This window comes from Erpetoichthys calabaricus, chromosome 2 (genome assembly GCF_900747795.2).
Source record: "Erpetoichthys calabaricus chromosome 2, fErpCal1.3, whole genome shotgun sequence".
NCBI lineage: Eukaryota > Metazoa > Chordata > Cladistia > Polypteriformes > Polypteridae > Erpetoichthys > Erpetoichthys calabaricus.
Window position 1 is genome coordinate 85,578,187 of NC_041395.2, and position 23,375 is coordinate 85,601,561.

The 23,375-nt window shown below is 39.0% G+C and overlaps 1 protein-coding gene across 1 annotated transcript in view; it reads left to right on the forward strand.

The window, feature by feature from the left end:
- The first annotated feature begins 12,078 nt into the window (after positions 1-12,078).
- The window catches only part of LOC127526587 (membrane-spanning 4-domains subfamily A member 15-like), a 29,161-nt gene continuing 17,864 nt past the window's right edge, over positions 12,079-23,375 (forward strand). Inside the window, exons 1-3 of the mRNA XM_051922471.1 lie at positions 12,079-12,195; positions 15,617-15,784; positions 16,692-16,799. Of these exons, the coding sequence (XP_051778431.1) occupies positions 15,617-15,784; positions 16,692-16,799 (276 nt within the window). The 5' untranslated portion in view covers positions 12,079-12,195. The remainder of the gene's footprint in view (positions 12,196-15,616; positions 15,785-16,691; positions 16,800-23,375) is intronic.

The window sequence follows — 23,375 nt, forward strand, 5'->3', positions numbered from 1 at the left end:
AGATGGGCAATACCCAAAATACTTATAGATAGATAGATAGATAGATAGATAGATAGATAGATAGATAGATAGATAGATAGATAGATAGATAGATAGATAGATAGATAGATAGATAGATAGATAGATAGATAGATAGATAGATAGATAGATAGATAGATAGATAGATAGATACTTTATTATCTATCTATCTATCTATCTATAAGTATTTTGGGTATTGCCCATCTAACCATTCCCTAAGAATGAGAGATCTTTTCTTAAAACAATGAAGCCTGTTGGTTTTATTTCAGCACAAAATAAACATGTTAATATTGCACCCGATTAATTTATATATTTTAAATGTATGTGTAAAGCCAGGAAACTATTATTTTGATGGAAAACCATGAAGAGAGCTATTCTATATGACATATCCCAAAATTATTTTGAAAGTGTAATTATCAATGCCACAAGACTAGGAAATGTCTAGGAGAACTGATAATGAATTTAGTTTATTACAGTGGCTTCTCCTGTATATATATATACTGATTTTTAAAATATTTTTTACATTCAAGAAAGCATTCTTCAAATACAGTATGTTCCCATCAAATTGTTACCTTAAGTCGATTTAGCTAAAAATGTACATGATTTTAGATTTAGGAATCAATAGGACAGCTGATTACACATGTATTATTATCTAATATTACACTTGGTGGTCAGCTAGTGTTAGGCTGTTATTCAGCAATTGTGCTGAAGCTTCTGAGATATTTTACTTTGGGAAAAAAATCATAAAGGAAGTTATTTTTTCTATATTTTGTATGAGATTAGTTTGGTCTTAAAACCAGTTTTGTGTTGCTTTGTTCTCTTGAGAATCTGGCAGTCTACCTTCCCCCCTCCCATAAAAGCATGGTAAGAACATGCATAGTGCACACATTCAGTACTAGGAAGTTGTATGTGTACAATTTACAGTATAGTCTTCTTCTTCTTCTTTCTGCTTCTCCCATTAGGGGTTGCCACAGTGGATCATCTTCTTCCATATCTTCCTGTCCTCTGCATTTTGTTTTGTTAACCCCATCCCCTGCATGTCCTCTCTTACTACATCCATAAACCTTTTCTTAGGCCATGCTCTTTTCTTCTTGCCTGGCAGCTCTATCCTTAACATCTGGTACAATTTATAGTATACTTTTGAAATACTCTATTTTGAAACAGTGTCATTAACACATTTATTCATGGGCTATTCATTTACACTGGAAGCAACACAACAATAAAGGGTGACTCTACACACCATTTGGATGTGGAAGAACCAGGGTACATAAAAAAGCCAACACAACAAGGAAGAAGGAGCAAACAGAGCTTAAATGGATTAACCTCTCTGCCATCACACTACTCTACTGTTTATTAAGTGTCACTACCTATCATACTGTGACCCTCTTAGCTACCAAATCTTACCAAAAATAAAAATCCAGGATTCCTATACCCTCCCACTGATCACTTATCTTCCCTAATTAGTGACTCCTTTCACTTTGACTCTTCTCTGTGTATTTCTTACTACTTAGTCCTCCAGTTCAGCAGTGGTAGATAGATAGATAGATAGATAGATAGATAGATAGATAGATAGATAGATAGATAGATAGATAGATAGATAGATAGATAGATAGATAGATAGATAGATAGATAGATAGATAGATAGATAGATAGATAGATAGATAGATAGATAGATAGATAGATAGATAGATACTTTATTAATCCCAAGGGGAAATTCACATGGTACTGCATATTGTAGCCTGTAGGAAGCATAAGAGCACCCCATATCTCAGACATAATTACACTGACACAAGTTCTGGATTCAAATAGTCCCTGGATGATGTCGAGGGCTCCTGTTCAAACCCAACCAGGGAGTACTTACTGGACCAAATCTTTGCCTTCAGGAAGCAGCTGTTGAGTCAGGCAAAACCACCTTGAAACAAGGGATTCACTTCCCAACAGATAACCCTCTTAGCACCCAACAGAGCAGCCCTATAGAACTGTAGTTCCTATGCTGCCCCACGGGTGTCTAGACTGGGGCTCACCAAGAGGCATGCTACCACCCAATGTACCGAGGAATGACATGAGCATCGGAGTGATCTTTCATGCCAGTTTCCTGGTTGAGAGAGATAAGGGAACTGTGCCCATCCTGGCTGGGATACAGGCCCATCCATGACAGTATCGAGCAGTTTCTTTTGTTGTCTTTATTTGTGGGCACTGGGATTCAGGGACTGTCTCTTCCAGTTATTCACCCCTTAGGATTATAAAGGACAAGCAGGGAGGAGGTATATTTTGTATACTGTGGTTCTCCAAGGAAGAAGGGTCTCAGTCTGAAAGTCTGCCTATGCAGCCCAGAAACACTTTAAACCACCTGAAAGACTTTTGTTAATTACTAACGTAGCCAATATTTTGACAGAAAGACTAGCAATAAAGTATAATAGCGTAGCTGGCTCCTGGAGTCCTGACCTATGATCTGCAGCATTACCCCTTATCATTGTACTTTATATTTTATGAAGACAAACATTAAAAATAATTAGTTTGTATGACAAACTGCTTAATTTCATTCTTTACATTTTTGGGAGAAATGCACAAAGTTTGGATTTAATAGTCATCATTGTAAAATTATTCACTATATTACTACTTTCAGGTCTGTGTTTGTTGTGTAAATTGTGTTATGGATTTTGATTTTTAAATCAAATGAACTTGTTCATATTCCTTAAGGAAGAGACATTTCGGGTAAAATGTTATACTTGTATTGAGAATGCTTATGACATGGGATTTAGTTTATATTAACAATTTAAATTCTAGTGTGATTGGTTGTGGGTGTATTACAAGTATAGTTTAATCCCCCTCCTCCCCCCCCCCCCCCCCCCCCCCCCCCAAATCCATACTAGACAGGAGTAATGGCTGGCTGCAATAAACCTAACTTACCACAGGGGGGTCTTGGGAAGTGTAGTTTTTCCTGGAGCTTCTGTAGGATGAGGATGAACAGAGAGTTCTTCCTGAAAGGCAGATGAGATCCATCAAGAAATGCTGAAGGCTCTGGACATTGCTGGACTGTCATGGCTGTTCAATGTTGTGTGATCATCAGGAGGTGTGCCTCTGGAGTGGCAGACCAAGATGGTAGTCCCCATTTTTAAATAGGTGGGCAGGAGGTTGTGCTTCAGCTGTCAGGGGATCACACTCCTCAGCTTCCCTGGGAAAGCTTATGCCAGTGTACTAGAAAGGAGACTTAGCCAAGTCAAGGAGACTCAGATCCAGGAGAAACAATGCGGATTCCATCCAGGCTGCAGAATGGTGAACCAGCTCTTTACCCTCATGAGGATTCTGGAGGGGTTATGGGAGTATGCCCATTCAGTCTACATGTGTTTTGTGGACTTAGAGAAAATGTATAACTGTGTTCCTTGAGGGGTGCTGTGGGGGGATGCTGGGAGAGTATAGCATTCCGGGGCCCCTAATAAGGGCTATTTGGTCCCTGTATAAGCACAGTGAAAGCTGTGTCTGAATACTCTGAGACACATCAGCATTGTTTCCAGTGGGTGGGGGTCTCCACCAGGGCTGTGCTTTGTCTCCTGTCCTGTTTGTGGTTTTCATGGGCAGGATATCAAGGCACAGTTGGGCAAGGGAGGGCTCCAGTTTGATGACCTTAGAATTGCATCACTGCATTTTGTAAATAATCTGGTCCTGTTTGCTTCATTGGGCTAAGAACTCTAACACACATTCGGATGATTTGCGACCGAGTGTGAAGCAGCAGGTATGAGAATCAGCACCTTCAAATCTGAAGTCATGGTCTTCAGTAGCAAAAAGGTGGACTGTCCTCTCCAAGTGGGAGGTGAATTACTGCCCAAGTGGAGGAGTTTAGTGAGGGAAAAAGGGACAGTGGAATCAACAGATGGATTGGGATGACGAGCACAGTTATACAGTCGCTATACCAAACTGTAGTGGGGAATAAGGAGCTGAGTCAGAAGGCAAAATCCCTACCCACACCTATGGTAATGAGCTTTGGGTAATGACTGAAAGAATGAGATTATCGGTGTGAGTGGCCGAAACGAGTGGCTGGGCTCTCCCTCCAAAGTGGCCTCAGATTGAATGAGTGTGGAGGTGTACATGTGCATTGCGATAAACTGCCAAAACTTCTGGGATGTTTCCTATTTCATGCCCAGTGTTACTTGGGTGGGCTGCTGCTACCTGGACCGCTTCACTAGAATTAGTAGGCTTGAGAATGCATGTACAAGGAATTCAATAAGTATTCAGACCTTTCACTTTTTTCACATTTTGCACCCTTATGATAAAATCATTTAAATGTTTCCCCCCACATCACGCAACACTCAATATCCCAGAATGAAAAAATGAAAAAAGTTTTAGATATTTATTTAAAACAACACTAAAATATCACATTGACACAAGTATTTAAATCTTCTAATATGACCCTTGAAATCTGATGCAGCCCATTCTATTGATCATCATTGAAATGTTTCTACACCTTGTTTGGGGTGCATCTGTGATAACTTCAATTGATTGGAAACGATTGGGAAAGGCCCACACCTGTCTATATATTATTATAGATGATAATGTGTATCAGAGCAAAAACCAAGCCATGAAATCAAAGGAACTGACTGCAGAGTTAGAGATAGGATTGTGTTATGGCACGGATTTGAGGATGGCTAAAAACGTCTTCTGCATTGAAGGTTCCCATGAACAAAGTTGCCTTCATAAGATTTATATGGAAGACATCTGGATCAACCACAACTCACCTTAGAGCTGGCTACTTGGCCAGACTGAGCAATTGTTGGAGAAGGACCCTGGTAAGAGAGTTGACCAAGAACCCAATGTTCACTCTGACTGACCTCCAGAAAACCTGTGTGGAGATGGTGTGGTATGAAAATGGGGTGTTTTCATTTGTTTAATTATTTAATACATTTAGCATCTGTCTTAATAATTTAGCAGCGGATTAATAATTTGATTGCAGTGGTGCAAGCTAATCAGCGGGAACAGGTTGCAGTGTGGCTAGAATGTGAGAGTTAGCTCCAGGGTAAAGAACAAATGATTGAATTGTGAGCGATTGTTTGTACTTATAAACCACGAGGAGCCGGGTTCCACAAGCCTGTCAAGTAAACATCTGCCAACATGACTCTCCGTCTGTCTATATAGTGCCTGCCACTAGATGGCAGCATAACCCCTTAACAGTGATCTCTAGTGGGGAAGGTACTGGCTTGTTGGAAAGGGTTTGTTTTGGTCTGGCTGACCATCAGAGAGAGAGAGATGGCATTGTTAGATTGAGAAGACGCCCTGGGAGCTGCGAGGAAGCCGTTGTGGCAGGGGGTCAGATCATGGATTCAATGGGCTGCGTCAAGGAAAGAGCACGGCGTAGCAGAACTGGTATATGGACTGGAAATACAGGAGGCCATGGATGTTGCAGTTCTGACCGGCATGGTAGGTCGAGGATGTGACCAGTTGTGACTTTAATGTCTCAAGTTATTCTGGCGAGGACCAAACAAGTACAAGAAATGGCCTAACTGTTTTATCACTTAGTTTTGAGCATTTTCACTTTTTTTATTATTTATTTGCACTTTAAGACAGTTTATTGATTTTTATGGTACAGATTTTGAGTCTTTACTTACAAAACTTTTTTAACTTCTTTATTGCACTGCTTTGCACTTCATATTGAAATTCACTTTATATTCTCGGAGTTTAAAATAAACTGTTATTCTTTTGACTAGTAAGTCTAGAGCTTGAATACCTCCTCGGTCTGGTCCATCCTCGCCCACGACTATTGATGATCTTGGAAGAGGGCACACTGGGGAATCACAGATGGGAGAAACGTTCAGAGGGATAACCATCACTGCAATACTCTGATCTTGGCTTTATGACAGAGTAAAATGACAGACAAAAGCCTTTCCTCAGTAAAAGATGCACAGAAGCATGCCTGGAGTTTGCAAAAGGACACTTGAAGGACTCTCAGACTTCAGGAAACAAGATTCTCTGATTTGTTGAAACCAAGATTAGCATCTTGTTTCTGGGAAACCAGGCACTGCTCATCAAATGTATAACAGCAATGAAATATGCCCTAGTGGTGGCAGCATCCTGCTGTGGGGTCGGTATTCAGCAGCAGGAACTGGAAGACTACGGTTGAAGGAAAGCTGAACTGAGTAAAGTACACAGATCCTTAATTAGAATCTGATCTGGAGCACTCTGGATCTCAGACTAGGCCTCAGGTCCACCTTTCAAAAAAAGTGTCCTAAACTCAAAGCAGAGACAGCACAGATTGGCGTAGGGATGACTCTAGCAATGTCCCTGAGGTACCCAGACTTTAATCCAATTGAAAACCTCTGGAGAAACCTGAAATTAGCTGTCCACAAACGGTCTCCATCCCACCTGACAGAGAGCTTGAGAGGAGCTGCAGAGGAGAATGGCAGAAAAATTCTAAAATCCAGGTGTGCAAAACCTGTTGCGTCACACCCAAGAATTTGAAAAAAATTTCTAAAATCCTTTTTTTTTGCTTTGTCAATCTGGGGTTTTGAGTGTTGTCTCACGTGGGGAAAAATACATTTGAATAACTTTAGCATAAGGCTGCAAAATTGCAAAGTGTGAAAAAAGAGAAGGAGTCTGCATACATTCTGAATCCACTGTATGTTTGCATGTAAGAAAATGAAGATAATATTTGAGATAATTCCATAATCCTAAATTTAAGAATTTTTTTAATAAGTCGATTTATATTTATAGAAATTGGTGAGACTCTAGTAGATAGATAGATAGATAGATAGATAGATAGATAGATAGATAGATAGATAGATAGATAGATAGATAGATAGATAGATAGATAGATAGATAGATAGATAGATACTTTATTAATAAGAACCCTCCTAACCAAGAATGATGTCAAAAGGGACAAAATCTAAAAATGGTGGACATTTATTAATTCATAAGCACACAAGAAAGATGAAAAAAGGAACACAAAGTATCAAAAAACATGTTAGCCTACCTTTCTCTGTCTCTGTCCACAAAGCAGTCTGTAGTCTGTGAGCTACCACAGCTATGCTGATGACACACAGCTGTATTTATCAATAGCACCTGATGACCCCAAATCTCTTGATTCGCTAACACAATGTCTAACTTGTATCTCAGAATGGATGAATAGTAACTTTCTCAAATTAAATAAAGAAAACACTGAAATCTTAGTGATTGGCAATAATGGATACAATGAGGCTATTAGAAATAAACTGGATGCATTAGGATTAAAAGTCAAATCGGAGGTAAAAAGCTTAGGGGTAACCGTTGATTGTAATCTGAATTTTAAATCGCATATTAATCAGATCACTAGGACAGCATTTTTTCACCTAAGAAACATAGCAAAAGTTAGACCTCTTATATCATCGAAAGATGCAGAGAAATTAGTTCATGCGTTTGTTTTCAGTCGGCTAGATTACTGTAACGCACTCCTCTCAGGACTACCCAAAAAAGACATCAATCGTTTGCAACTAGTGCAGAATGCAGCTGCTAGAATCCTTACCAGAAAAAGAAAATCCGAATACATTTCTCCAGTTTTGATGTCACTACACTGGTTACCTGTGTCATTCAGAATTGACTTTAAAATTCTGCTTATGGTTTATAAAGCTTTAAATAATCTCGCCCCGCCTTATATATCGGAATGTCTGACACCTTATATTCCAAATCGTAACCTCAGATCCTCAACTGAGTGTCTCCTTAGAATTCCAAGAGCAAAACTTAAAAGAAGTGGTGAGGCGGCCTTCTGCTGTTATGCACCTAAAATCTGGAATAGCCTGCCAGTAGGAATTCGCCAGGCTAATACAGTGGAGCACTTTAAAAAACTACTGAAAACACATTATTTTAACATGGCCTTCTCATAACTTCACTGTAATTTAATCCTGATACTCTGTATATCTAATTCATTATAATAACTATTCATTCAAAATCTGTACTAACCCCTACTCTCTCTTCTGTTTCCTTTTCCGGTGTCCTGTTGGTGGTGGCGTGCGCCACCACCATCTACCCAAAGCACCATGATGTTCCAACAATGATGGATGGATTAAAAGCCAGAAATCTGTATGACCATCAGCATCAAGTGACTCCGTGAAAAACCCGAACTACAAAGAGGACTATTTCATTTATGTTAGGTAGAATGCCCAAAGGGGACTGGGCGGTCTCGTGGCCTGGAACCCCTACAGATTTTATTTTTTTCTCCAGCCTTCTGGAGTTTTTTTTTGTTTTTTCTGTCCACCCTGGCCATCGGACCTTACTCCTTTCTATGTTAATTAATGTTGTCTTATTTTAATTTCTTATTTTGTCTTTTATTTTTCTTCTCTCCATTATGTAAAGCACTTTGAGCTACTTTTTGTATGAAAATGTGCTATATAAATAAATGTTGTTGTTGTTGTTGTTGTAGTCTGAGGTCATATTTCTAAACTCACTCTTTCTCTCATTTCTGACCTCTGTTTACTTGCATATAATACCTAAAGTACCACCTGGCTTAAGTTTGGTATAATCCCATTTCAGAGGTCATTTTGAGGCCAGCCAGACAATTCTCAGGGTAAGAAGAGGCCCTACTCTTGCTACAGAAACATCAAACTAGATCTTTTTCTAAAAATCCATGAGCTGAAAGGAATTCTGCCACTAGAACCCACATCTCAGTAAGCATTACTGTCAATACCTGGCATCCAAAAATGTGGGTACTGGACAGAGGCATACAATGATATATTCCATAACATTTGACTTAAGTGGGCATCTTTTGTTTTTATATTTATATCTTTATCTTTGTATTTGTCTTTATATACAGGCTTTGAGATTTGTGACTACATATTTTCCCTTGTCTTACAAAACAATCTGAAAATTCAAGCCAAGAACTCTTTATACAGAAAGAGCAGAAATTCAACAAAAACAACTGATGAGGACTTCCAGCATGTAATGCTCATCTTGAAGTGTGGATCCATCTATTAGTAAGTAAAATGGAATCACTGGAGTTTTAAATTAGATCTTGAAGGCACTACAGAAATAAGGCACCTAAAATCAGTTAACTCTCAGAAGATTATTAACATTCAAAACCAATCAGACAATGTATTTATTAGCAAATAGATATAAGTATAATTAACAATCCAAGATATTAAAAAGTCATTCACTAAATACAATAATTTGGATTTCTTTAACATTATCATCCAAATATTTAATCATAATAAAAAAATCATGCGCATAAATTCTTCAATATGTAGTAAAGCATATCAACACCAATGATATAAAACATTGTAGCCAATAAACATAGTAGATATATTGTTATATATGCATACTTTAAATCCATCAGGCTGTTGGAGACAAGAAAATTCCTGTTCATCGTACTGTGAAACAGAAGGAAGTGCTTTGCTAGTGACCATACATACCAAGAATAAGGGAAGTAGGCCTAAACCTTAAACTTTGTTCTGTTAACGAAACAGTTAAGCACCAGTTCCACACTTAAACACTCAGGTCTCCACCAACTGTCTCTTGCTCTCCCTCAGGTTTTCTTTAATAGTAATAACTATAATCCAACCAGCAGGTGGCAGTCCAAAACAAGGAATTGCATTTTCAGGCCAATATGCATAGAAGAATATTAAACAATTTAGTACATTATTGTGACACCTACTTTAGATTTATACCAGTTCAATGAGTAAATACAATGAACAGGCACAAATCATATAAAGTATATTTGAGCATTAGCCTAAAACCTATTTATAGAATGCATTTATAATATTGATATAGTACTAGCGTGTTGTACCGTGTTAGCCATTATGAATGTAGTGAGAGGTTAAGCAAATGATACCTTTTATTGGCTAACTAAAAAGATATGATATGCTTAATAATTATATGTGTTTAACAAAGCATTATAATCAATCAAATACATTTTAATTGACCTGTCACTATTCTGTGCTATAATACATTCTAATGAATAATGAAGTGAAGTTGTATCACTTTATCTCCGAAATCTAATTTTGAATTATCATATAAGTGAAAATCTGCGGTGGGCTGGCGCCATGCCCGGGGTTTGTTTCCTGCCTTGCGCCCTGTGTTGGCTGGTATTGGCTCCAGCAGACACCCGTGACCCTGTAGTTGGGATATAGCGAATTGGATAATGGATGGATGGATATAAGTGAAAATAGTGGTCATCCACTAGAAACAAATCTAACAGTATTAATTCATATTTCCAGTATTTGAAATTCCAATTATTGTTCAAACAAATTATATATTATACAACTTGGGTTAAAGTAAAATGAGTAAAATTGAGTAAAATGCCAACATCACTGTGTACACTCACTGCCTGGTTGCTCCATCATCATCTGCTAATGCTAATGTGAGGTGAAAATGACTGACTAAAATTCCCATTATGGTCTCTTTTACTTTCCTCCATGTGGCAATGCACAGCGTTTAAGGTTGTCTAACAACTAATGATAGAGCTAAGACATTTTTTTTCAACCTGGGAATCCAACATAGTCACCATACACCACAACAAAGCAGCTTCACACATTAGACATGCGCTAGCCATTGGCTTTCTGTCATATTTAGAATTACAAAGGTGATTCTAGTATCTGCTATGTTCAGAAATTGAGCTCACCAGCTCTCCAAAATGCATATACTATTTATGTTTACTTATTTGGCTGACACCTTTATTCAAAGTGACTTTGAACATTTATGATAGAATTGGTTACATTTCTTTTTTGGTTTTCCAGTTGGAGCACAGGTACATCAATTGACTTGCTCATGGTCACACAGTATCAGTAACAGGACTTGTACCCACAACCTGAGGGTTTAAAGACCAATGCCTTAACCACTACACCACACAACCTATTTATTATTTACTACTTCAATTGCACTAGTGACTGCTATGGAGTACTTTAATATCTAAACATTTTTAAACCTGCGGTGGGTTGGCACCCTGCCCAGGATTGGTTCCCTGCCTTGTGCCCTATGTTGGCAGGGATTGGCTCCAGCAAACCCCCATGACCCTGTGTTCGGATTCAGCGGGTTGGGAAATGGATGGATGGATGGACATTTTTAAACAATATGTACAGTAGTAAAATATCTATACATATGTACAGAAGTGATTATTACTTTTTATTTATGTGTGGAATGATTTTTGAAGTTTATTTGAAAAAAATAACACAAAATATACAGTTAATGATCCTTTGTTTTTGAGGTGATTTTCATAAATCTTTTGGAATTTTGTTTGTTACACATAGTAACTTGTGATCAAGCTATTTTTCCATAATTTATTCCTGCCTTTATCCTCTATAAATCTATTTTGGTTATGCTGCCTCACACAAAAAATTACTTGTATGTTTATCAAGACGTGCTCTTTAGGATATTACATCAGGCAGTGCTAACATATTGTTCCTTTATTTATATCTGAGTAGGTGACGAGAACTAGACAATTGAAAAATTATTGCAAAGCCTGTAAACCATTTGTGACATGTGTGTTATTTAAAAAAAATGTTTAAGCTATTACAAAATCATTGAAAAGTATTTTAATCTCAAATTCTTTACACATTTATAGGCAAAACACCTTTTAACTGTGTAAATTATTGCTTTGCACTAAGGTGTTAATACAACACCATTGTATTGCTGCCTGTTTCAAAAATTATTCAAGACTAATGCTTTATGTATTGTAAGTCTTTATCAATGCAAATGCATTGTGGTAATTTTAATCTATAAATATTTATTAATTTTTCCAATTTCTGCTCTGAAAGTATGATTTGCATTAAATTAGATAGCTCTTTTGCATTGAATTACAATGTAGGTGATTACAAAAATTATTAGAAATAAACCTTTGATCATTCCATACTTCTGTCAATGCTAATATATTGATGCCATCAAATTAAGACCATTATTTTTGTGGAAACTCAAAGAGTTTATTATATTATTTTATATGACAAATCAAAGCAGAATGTTTTTATTGGGTATAATCAGACTTCTTTTGGTTAGCTCACATGACAAGTGAGAATGATCTTTGAACTAAGAGCCATATTGAGCTTTTAAAATATAAAAATCACTTCCTGCTTGGCTTTAAAGATAATGCCTTATATCTAATCTGTTTTTTTTTTCAGTGTAACTGTAGGCCGCCCAAGTAAACTGTGTTTTGCTAACATAAGATCTCCCATTCGGTTTCCAGCACCTTTCCTCCTTATCCACACTGAGGAGAACACAAGAAACGGAAAGGTAGGTCAGTCACTCTCTATCATTTTTTTTTTCTAAAACCAGTGAACTGTTTTGTGTAATGGTGCTTTCTAATTATAAAGGGAACTACTCTGTGCCTGATGGATTTCAGTCCAGCCATTTTTTAAAGTTTAGGCCATTTGCTCTCTTAGTGAACAAGCCTTGCATAATTTAACCAGTTTCTTTCCTGCTTCTAAATATGTAATATGAAAATTCAGAAATACCAATATGTGCATTTCACACTTCTAGCAAAATATTTACCAATATGTGTAATGCTTTATCAGTTCATAGACAATCTATTTTCTCTGTTATTTTACTTGGTTTAAATAATGTTTGAAACTTCTAATCACTTCTAACATGTTTATCTGATTTAAAATGTAAACATTTCAAACTTGGGTTTAAATAAAAATCCTAATATATATTATTTGCCCCATCACCATTTTCAAACAGTGGAGCAAAATATTCTTAAAACATAAATATTTGTGGTCTTGCTTCAAAGGTGAAACACACATTGCTGGTTATCTTGTAATTTAAAATGCTAAAGGAAGTAACTAGAAATCAAGAGTTTAAATTCTATAGCAGGCGAATTACTCAGAAAGGAGATCACATTGATCATAAAGCTGTCTGGACTGAAAACAAGCACACAAAGAATTCTACCAGAACAGAAATTAACTTGTACTTTTTTTTCCAATTTATATCAAAAACCTGGAAAGCAAAAGCAAGCAAGGCTATGATACATGATCTTCTCAGAAGACATTTAAAAGACCCGTGAGACGACAGAGACTTGCCACGGTGCGTCTCGCGGGGACCGTAAACATGAGACTTGGTGCCAAGAGATTGTCCCAGGGCTGTCTCGCGGGGACGTGGAACATGAGATTCTTGCAAGACACGTCCTACTTACAAAAGATATCATATAAGAGCACACCCATCAAAAAAAAACTCAGTGGTGTAAAAGCATGTAGTACACACAGATCATGTGCTCTCAGCACATATAAAGCGTATAAGGACAATACCAAGAATAGAAACCCAAAGGCGTTGGAGAGAAAAAAGGTAGATAAGAGATTATGAAAGCAGTGGAAATCGACAGGCTCAAACAAACGATGGCGCGATACACATGCAGAGAAAGGTACAGAATATGAAAGCAGTAAAATTAGAAAGTATTGTAGTGTCCCAGCCAGGTTGAGGGCTTTTGGTTTTAAGTGACTGTTAGGTCTGTTAGGGAGGGTGGAGTACAGCACAGAAGACTGTTAGCGGGGTATTGATTGATGCGGTAATTGGGGGGGGGGGGGGGGGGCGTTGGAGAGGGTGCTAGAAAGTTGTGTTTGGGGTTAGGAAGTCGGCAATTGTTCAAGTAAAAATTTGGTGACACTTTATCATGTCTGTCGCTACAGTATTAAAGGAAAGATTACCGCAAACAAAAGGTGATTAATCATCAGAACCAGGTGTAATTGAAAAAATAGCAGGACAAATCGAGGTCAGAAAAAAAGAGACAACAAAGTCTTTTCGCATTTACATCAATCAATGCACAAAACGTAGATTTACACAATAATGGACCATACGCTATGAGAATCTGTGGTCCCACAACAGTTAAAGTAACGACAAGTTTGATTTCAAAGAATACACAGTTCGGTCAGGTGTATATTGATGATCACGGAGAAACGATGCAAATTTTAACAGGCAAAAACAAGGGTAATGTAGGCCTATATATTCCGCGAATAAAATTACACACCAAAGGAGATCGTGATATGCCATTCGTATTAAAATGTTTACAGTTTACTGTGAGAATAGCTTTTGCTATGACAATCAATAAATCACAGGGACAAACATTAGAAAAACTCGGATTATTTATTACAGAAACAGAAACAATATTCACTCACGGGCAGTTATACGTTGCGTTGTCACAATGTGTCTCCAAAAAATATTGTTTTTAATGAAGCTTTAAAGTAAAAGTGCAAATAATGAAATTGAAACAATTACAAAGAAAAAAAAAATTTTAATTGTATATTCGATTAACCAAACACAGGGGTTGGCGAGCAAAGTGAGCAGGGGGCGAAGCCCCCTAGTGTTTAACAAAATAAACTGTATATGAAATTACATTACAAAGTTATTTACTGAATTTCATGCATCCATCTGTTAATTTTCTAAGCTGCTTAACCATTTCTGGGTGTTAGGAGCTGGAGCCTATCTCAAGCTGTACTGGGTACAAGACAGAATAGATGAGGGTGTACATTGCAAGACATTTACACATACACATGCAATATTATTTGTACTTGGAAAATCTGAAATTGCCAAATAACATAACGTTTACATATTTGAGATATTGGAGAAAAAACAGAATTCCCAGGAAAAAACTCACACAGACATGAAGAGAACAAGGAAACGCTACACGGGTAGTGACTAGACTGGGACTGAAATCAAACATTTATGGTACCATGATGTAGCAGGGATAACCACTGCATGATCCTATTTAACAACAGCAAAGAAAGAAAGAAAGAAAGAAAGAAAGAAAGAAAGAAAGAAAGAAAGAAAGAAAGAAAGAAAGAAAGAAAGAAAGAAAGAAAGAAAGAAAGAAAGAAACGTTATGAGAAACAAACATAAAAAGAAAGAACTAAGCCAAAACTTTTTCATTAACAAGTATAGCCAAATCTTACACATAAACCATCAATTTAATAAACTTTAAAGAAATTAAAGCCAGGGATTAATTCTTGTTAAAACCATAATACTATTATGGTGGTACCATAATACCACCATTTAGCACTGCTTAAAGATTGGTAGCAACTGTAACTAGCATCTTCTGGTTACAAATTATGACTACAAATTAATATGCGGTGCTTATCTGCTTTGAAATGGTGCCAAGACTGTTTTGCCTCTTACATTATTCACTCTTAAAAATATGGTTCTTTAATGACATTTTGAGGTTCTTTACTGGGTTGTGTGGTTCCTCATAAAACTATTGCTTAGCAAAGCACCATTTCAATCAGGAAAGGTTCTTTGCTTATGAATTTCGTTCTTTGCACTTGGAAAAAATTCCTAATATGTAGAAAAAAATGAAATCTTTATTGTCTGGCAGGCTACCTAACAGGACACTAACCGATTAAGAATAACTGGGCTTGGCCTGTATCATTGTATTCAGCAAGATTCATTTTAAAATCATGAGCTATTGGTATTTCAGAAATATGTTACCATCTATTTATAGTTAAAAGCTCTATGGATCCTGTTGCAGATCTAATTAAAGTTTCTTTCTGGAACCTTCAAGTGGATTGGTCTTTCGGTGAACGCATCACTCTGAACAACCACTCTGGCTACTTGATTTTCAAGGATGTTTTAGTGTGGACTGTATCTGAGAATGCAAAGGAGTGCTTGACATGGTCAGTTATGAATACCCTGTATACTTTCTTTCTTTTCTTTATATTATCAACATCAGATGGAAATTTCCACAACAGCCACAGATGTTAATGGAGTACTTGTCATCACCCAAGTTAGTCCACAGAATAATTTTGCCTGTTATGCAGGATCACCAGTCAGCAGCAACCTTCTTCGAATGCAACAATCATTAAAGGCGTTTCTCAAGGGGGAACCAAAGGCACTGGGTGTAAGTTAACGCAATTTTACCACTATTAGGTATATGTGTTACGTGACTATGTATATAAAGTGATGAACAAAATAATGCTCCTGTGAATATGTCCGCTTAATGTTAAAATTGACGTTAAGAAATTACATATGGTACCTTTTTCTTTTCCAACTACTAATGTAATTTCTGTATAAGAAATGAGCTTTGTTAAATTTAATCCTCCTCATATGATTTTCTTATTTTCTTGCTCCCTTTATCTCCATTTGTAATGTAGGAGTGCAATAGAGCTAATGGCTGTATTGTGTACTGTAGAAAACAGAGTCCATAATAAATAAACCTTACATATTATTACAAATTTACAAACCTAGTGATACCCAAGGTTTTTACAAATATAACCTTTTTTTTAAAAAACCATCTAAAAAAATCACCAGGAGGATTCCATTTAAAACCCTGGAGTCAAGAGTGATACCCAGCTACCTTCTGTCCATGAAAGGGAAATAAAAAGAAAAAGCCTTGTGTTTATTCTGGAGAAACCTGCATGAAGGTATTTCTTAAAATAAAAGTTCTCTTTAAATGAGGACCTGTGTATCTGTAGTTGTGTCAAGAGTCTGGGGTTTTGGGAATGAAACCACCAACACACACACACACACATACAAACATATATGTTTCATTTAATGTATGGTCCCTTAGGAGGAGTGAAAGGACTACAAATTGAGCTGCTGGAGTGTATATGTAAATAAAGGATTTTTTTTCTTCTACATTCAACTGTACTTGTCTTTGTTTGCATCATAGCTCTGTTTCAGAAAATAGCAATGTATCTCACAAGCCTGATATTTGGTTCTGAAGCAGAAGACATATTTTGAAATCTCTGCTTCCATATTATAAAAAAGCAAATAGTAATATTTATTTGTTTGTTTATTTATTACAGGCAGTACAGATTATGATTGCTGTTTTAAGTATTTCCTTTGGAGCATTATTGGGATTAACTGGTTCCATGGCATTTTTAGGAGGAATCCCATTTTGGCCAAGTATTTTGGTAAGGAGAGGCATGATAGTGTCTTCATGTATTATGTGCCAAATCTTTAATAATTGCCATAATTTTGCTGAATTCCCTTTATTAAAACACCTAGTCATATTCTGAAACCACTAAATTTAAAACAGGGACACAGGACGCCATACACACACACTCTCTAACATTCTGTAATACCTGGTCAATTTAGAGTCACTAATTTACCTAATAAGTAATTGCTGAAAACCAAAAATGAAACACAAGCAATGTTATAGATACGAAATGAACAGACATAATGTATCTAGGGCTGTGAGGCGACACTAACCACTGCCACAAAAGTAAATTAGTGCTCATCTGCATTCTCTGGTGATGAATGATAAATAGCAGAAATAGGGAATAACATCCATCCATCCATCCATTTTCCAACCCGCTGAATCCGAACACAGGGTCACGGGGGTCTGCTGGAGCCAATCCCAACCAACACAGGGCACAAGGCAGGAAACAATTCTGGGCAGGGTGCCAACCCACCGCAGGGGAATAACATATTTTTGTTAATTTTGTTACATGTTTTGTATTCAGAGTTTACTAACTGAGATATGAAAAGTAGAACAATGACAATGTACATTACAAAGGAATTAATATGATTAGTTTTTAATATTCACCACAGAATAATTAAGAGTTGGTACTAGTATCAAAATAAAAATGTACACAGGATAGTACAGCATAATGAAAACTGTGATTGTATTAGAAGAGGAGTTATTAGTTCTGTATAGGCTGAACTTGTACTTCGATATAAATATTCATACTGAAGATAGTTTATGAATGCAGCAGAGTGGTCCATATTAAGATTCATAAAACTGAGTTAATATTTTCTTTGTTGTCTTTCAAGTTTTAATCTGAAAAAAACAATACTAGAAGTTGTTCAGTTTCCAAGCATTTATAATGAGTAGCAGAATCCTAATGATAAAAACCCTCATTATGCAGAAATCAACAAGTGGACATAATCAGTAAAATTTACAGATAAGTGGTCAGATTTATAAAACAGAAAAGAGGCTTGAAATGTACATGCACAACTTTCCATGCAAAATTCAGGATTTATAAAAGAAAACTTAAAGGGAGAACTTGCATATATTTACGACAACTCTGACCCGTGTATACAACATAGCATGAAAAAGTGGGAAATGGTGACACCATTAACCAAACAGGGAACTGCAGCCAAACTATGTAAATGACAATGCATGTCCTGTATGTAATAATTTATACCACCATGCCATTATTATAACATGAATTGAAACGGCAATTATATTAAATTACACTCTGTTGCTCCTCCCTACAAGCAGCAGTTGAAGCACGCAAAGCCAGCCCTGTGAGAGGGGCACTGTTGGACCCCAGCAACGGAGGAAAAACTTAGGGACTGTTTTCACTCTATGGATTGGTACGCATTCAAAGAGTCCTCTGATAATCTGGATGAGTATGCTTTAGTTGTCACAGTCTTCATCAGGAAATGTATGGATGACTGCACGCCCACAAAGTCTGTACGTGTATTTCACAACCATAAGCCCTGGATGTATGCAGAAGTCCGCTGGCAGATCTGCGAGTGCAGCAGTGCATTTCACTCTGGAGATATGCAGTCATACAAAAACAGCAGGTATGATTTCCGGAAAGCCATTAAACACACAAAGTACCGTAAGCCGACAAACTGGACTCTCAGTTTAACAGCACAGCAGATACTATCACTTGTCACGTGGCATGGCATCTGGAAAATTGTAGATTACCAACCCCGGACACACGTGACTACAACTACCACTGCTTCAGTTCCAGACGAGCTGAACATGTTTTTCACCCGCTTCGAGCTCACTAACTTGGACAGATCTGTGCAACTTCCTACAGAGCCGCAAGACTCTAGCCTGAGGATCTCTGAGGATGAAGTGAGGAGGACTTTCTCCCTCAGCATCCACAAAGCAGCTGGTCCAGATGGAGTTTCAGGTTGCATTTTAAAACCACACTGCAATCAGCTAGCTGCTGTCTTTATGGACATTCTTAACACATCTTTGAGAGTTTTATCTGTCTCCACTTGCTGCAAGAACACAACGATCATCCCTGTACCAAAGAAAAATAAAGTGGACTGTCTTAATGACTACCGCCCAGTAGCACTTATTCCCATAGCAATGAAGTGCTTTGAGAGCCTCGTGCTGGAACACATTAAGAACATAATCCCTGACAGTTTGGACCCCCTCCCATTTGCTTACCTTTGCAGCAGGCCCACTGAGGATGCCATTTCTGTGGCACTTCACACTACTGTGTCTCACCGAGATAACAATAACTGTTATGCCAGGCTGCTGTTTGTGGACTACAAAACTGCATTTAACACTGTCATCCCATCCCAGCTCATCGCTAAACTCATGGATCTGGGGCAGAGCTCTTCTGTGTGCAATTGGGTCCTGGACTTCTTCACTGGCAGACCTCAGTATATGCGTATTGGTGGAAAACTCTCATCCACCATCATCATTAACACTAGTACCCCGCAGGGCAGTGTGCTGAGTCACCTGTTTTACTCTCTCTTCACCTATGACTGCATGGCAAAGTACAGCTCTAATACCATCCTCAAGTTTGCTGATGACACCACTGTAATCAGTCTGATGAGCGAGAACGACAAGGTGGCCTACAAAGAGGAGGTCAGACTCTTGGCAGAATGGTGCCAGGACAACAACCTCACCCTCGATGTTAGCAAAACTAAGGAGCTGATCATGGATTTCTGTAATCAGTTATGGGAGCATTGTTCCATTTACATCGGAGAGGAAGCTGTGGAACAGATTAACAGCTTCAGGTTCCTTTGGTTGACCTTCACTGATGACCTTAAATGGTCAAGTCACAGCGCAGCAATAGTTAAGAAAGCCCAACAACCCCTCTACTTCAGCCTGGATGTCACCCACAACTCTGCGCAGATTCTATAGGTGTGCTGTGGAATCCATCCTCATAGGATGCATTACATCCTGGTACAGTAGCTATTCAGTTCAGGATTGCAGAGCTCTGCAGTACATGGTGAAAACGGCACAGCAGATCACAGGCACACAGCTCCCTGTGATCCATGACATCCACACCACATGCAGTCTCAGGAAGGTAAACAGTATCAGATGAGACTCCAGCCATTCTTTACTGCCACTTTTCATTGTCCTCCCATCTGGGAAGCGTCTAAAGTCCATCCGAAGATGCACCTCCAGATTCAAGAACAGTTTTTACCCAAGTGCAATTAGACTCATGAATATTTTGTCTCTGATGTCCTAGGTATGATGTTAAACTGCATCTGGCCCTGCAAGCTGTCCTCCAACTTGCTGGGAAATCATGGGGGTTGGTGGCAGGATTAGCACTCCAGCCACCATAACAAAACTTCACACAGCTCTAAGATGACAGAAAGGATTCCTTTTTGCTCTCTGCGGGAGTAGCTTTACTGCAGCCACCCATAGAAAGGCTGCTCACATCATGAAGGGAATTTGGGAAAAGCTCTCGGGAGCCCCATACCTGGAAGAGTTGAAACCGTCAGAGAGCCAATGGAGTCAGGTCTGTTGGGGATCAGAACTGGTGTGGTGCCTAGGCGTCGCCCGCTACACGGCAGCACCTGGGTCCCAATTTGAGGCAGCCCATCTGGGTAGGTGTGTGGAATGTCTTTTCTCTCTGGCATGATGATCATCTTCCTCTGCTGTCGGAGGAGCTGCGTAAACTCCGCATTTCAGTGGCGCCACTCTCTGAGGTGCACAGACCTGGGATTGGCCAGATCTCTGCAGGTGGAAACACCTTTTATTGGTCTGGTCACTCTGATGGCTGTCATTCTCGGGGAGTAGCTGTTGCTGTAGCAGATTGCCTTCTTTCGATGGTGTCCGATGTCACTCCTTTCATTGAGCATATTATGACACTCAGATTACGACACTCCCTGTGTGCCTTGTCTGTTGTCTTGGTGTATGCTCTAACCACAGCGTGTGATGTTTCGGTAAGGGAGACATTGTATTCGCAGCTTCGTACAGTGGTTGATGGGTGCCCATGAGGTGACACTCCTCTGGTCATGGGTGACTTCAATGCAACCACTGGCACTGACAAGGCTGACCATGAGGATTGTCTCGGTCCCCATGGGTCTGGTGACCATGGTGAAAGTAGCTCCATGTTCCTTGACTTTGCAAATGGTCAGGGTCAGCGGATTGCTGTAACCTGGTTACAGCACCCTGAGCTGCATCGTTGGACTTGGTACTCCAATACTGGTGGAACAGTGAAGGAGATCAATCACATCCTCATGGTCAGATGCTGGAGGCTCTTGCAAAACTGCAGGATCTACAGAAGTGCCCAGTTTGTGAATTCTGACCACAGACTTCTTGTTGCTACTCTGAAGATCCAGCTTAGGTCCACTAGGTTATCACCTATTAGGAAAATGAGCCTGGACTTGGCCTGACTCCAAGACCAAGCTATTTCTAACGAGTTTGCACGCAGTTTGTGTGAGGAACTTGTGGATTTGGGTGCGACTGCTGATCCTAATGTGAAGTGCAAGACCTTCCATGACTAGACCCTGAAGGTTGCTGAGGGTTGTGTTTTTGTTACTGCTGTTTCCAGAAGGAGGTGTTTCATCTCGCAGGGGACCCTGGATATCATCGAGAGGAGTCACAGCGCATGGCTTGATGGCAACTCTGGTCTGTACCGGTAACTGAGAAGGATGGCTGCATGGGCTCTGAGGGCAGATAAAGAGGCATTTGTTAGAGGAATCTTTGAGCAAATGACACACTATCTGTGGTCTAGCAACTCACACCCTGCTTACAGAGGAATCGAAGCATTATGCACATCCAAATCTGTTCCTCGGAGAGTCACAGTCAGGGTGGCTGACGGAATGGTCCTTACGGATGACACTGCAGTTGTGACCCTCTGGGCTGGCTATTTTGAGCAGTTGTTCATAGCTGATCCTCAGGCTAGAATGTTGGATATCTCTGAGTCCACGGTTCTTGAGGCTGATCCTCCAATTAGCTGTGAACCACCCAGTCTCACTGAGTTTGCACAGGTGGTGAACCAGCTGAGGGTAGGCAAGGCTGCAGGGATCTGTGGTATCCAAGGTGAACTTCTCCAGGCTGGTGGTAAGGCTGTCCTCCTGGCATTGCAAGCAATCTTTACTTCCATTTGGAAAACTGGGATCATCCCATCCTACTGGAAAACGGGACTTGTCATCCCTATATGGAAAGGGAAGGGCGATCGCCTGGATTGTGACAACTACAGGGGGAATACACTGCTTTCGGTGCCGGGTAAGGTCCTTGCAAGGGTCATCCTCAATAGGATCCATGATCACTTGCTCACCTACAAGCGACTGTAGCAGTCTGGTTTACACTTAAGAAGTCTACCATATATGCATCCTGGCACTGAGGGTTCTCATGGAGCACAAACGCGAATGCCGGCTCAATTCTTTTGCAGCCTTTTTCGATTTTCATAAGGTGTTCGACTCAGTTGATCGAGCTGCCCTGTTGGACATCCTGAGGATTCGTGGGATCCCCTCAAGGTTGCTGGATACTGTATTATGACCGGCCTGTGAGGGAGCGTCAGTTACAGCACTATGGCCATGTTGTGCGATTCCCCGAGGGTGATCCAGCTCGCAGGACCCTCATTGTTGGTTCCTAAGTGGCTGGACCAGGCCAAGGGGTCGCCCATGTAATACATGGCTGCGGTGAATTGAAGGTAATTTCCGGAGGGTGGAACTAGACCACGTGTTTGCCCTGGGGGTTGCCAACTGGGATCCTGAGCTGTTTCGTCATGTGGTGGATGCATGCTCCCTAACTTGACTTGACTTGACTTGTCTGTGGAGGCACATGCAAGTAAGAATTACTTGTACTTGTACACATGACAATAAAGAATTGAATTGAATTGAATAGACTTTTAATTCTCTTTTATGAAGGTTGATGCTGTGTATTTGCACTGAAGAATGTTTTTATTTTTATATTAATTTATATAAGCCTACCTGTTGTCACTTCTCAGGATTAGAAACCAGAGTGCAGTAAAAACTCAAGCATGATTCACTCCCTGTGTAAAGAAAATTCAAAATATCATACCTTATAGCCTATTTATTTCTTAATAGTTTAACACAGTATGTTTGGTGCTGCTTGAAAATATACAAATGGACATACTCAAAAGGAATGAGCTTTAACAGATGGGTAGGATGTTTTTTGCTCATGATGATGAATGGCTTTTGAGCCAATTTAATTACTTCAGTTTTTCTGAAGTAATCATGGTAATTGACAGTATTCACACCAATAATTGTACCTAGCGAGATTGAAGCTGTTTATGTTAGGCTAAGATGAGACCTATTAATGTCATGACTTGGTGGCCTGGGTCACCCAAAGATTAATTTATTTTTATTAACTTGCTGAGGGTATTATATGTGATGTTTGGCTTGTTGATAAAGTAACTGGCTGAACCCACAGTTTATCATATGGCCTATACTATTAATTTTGCTAGCAATCATGCCGTTACATGTGCCAGGTGATAGGGGCTACCCACTCAGGTATATTATGCCTTTATCCAACCTTGTGCTTCAATGATGAGCAGAGTGCACCATTGCACTCTTCAAATTCAGGCAAGATG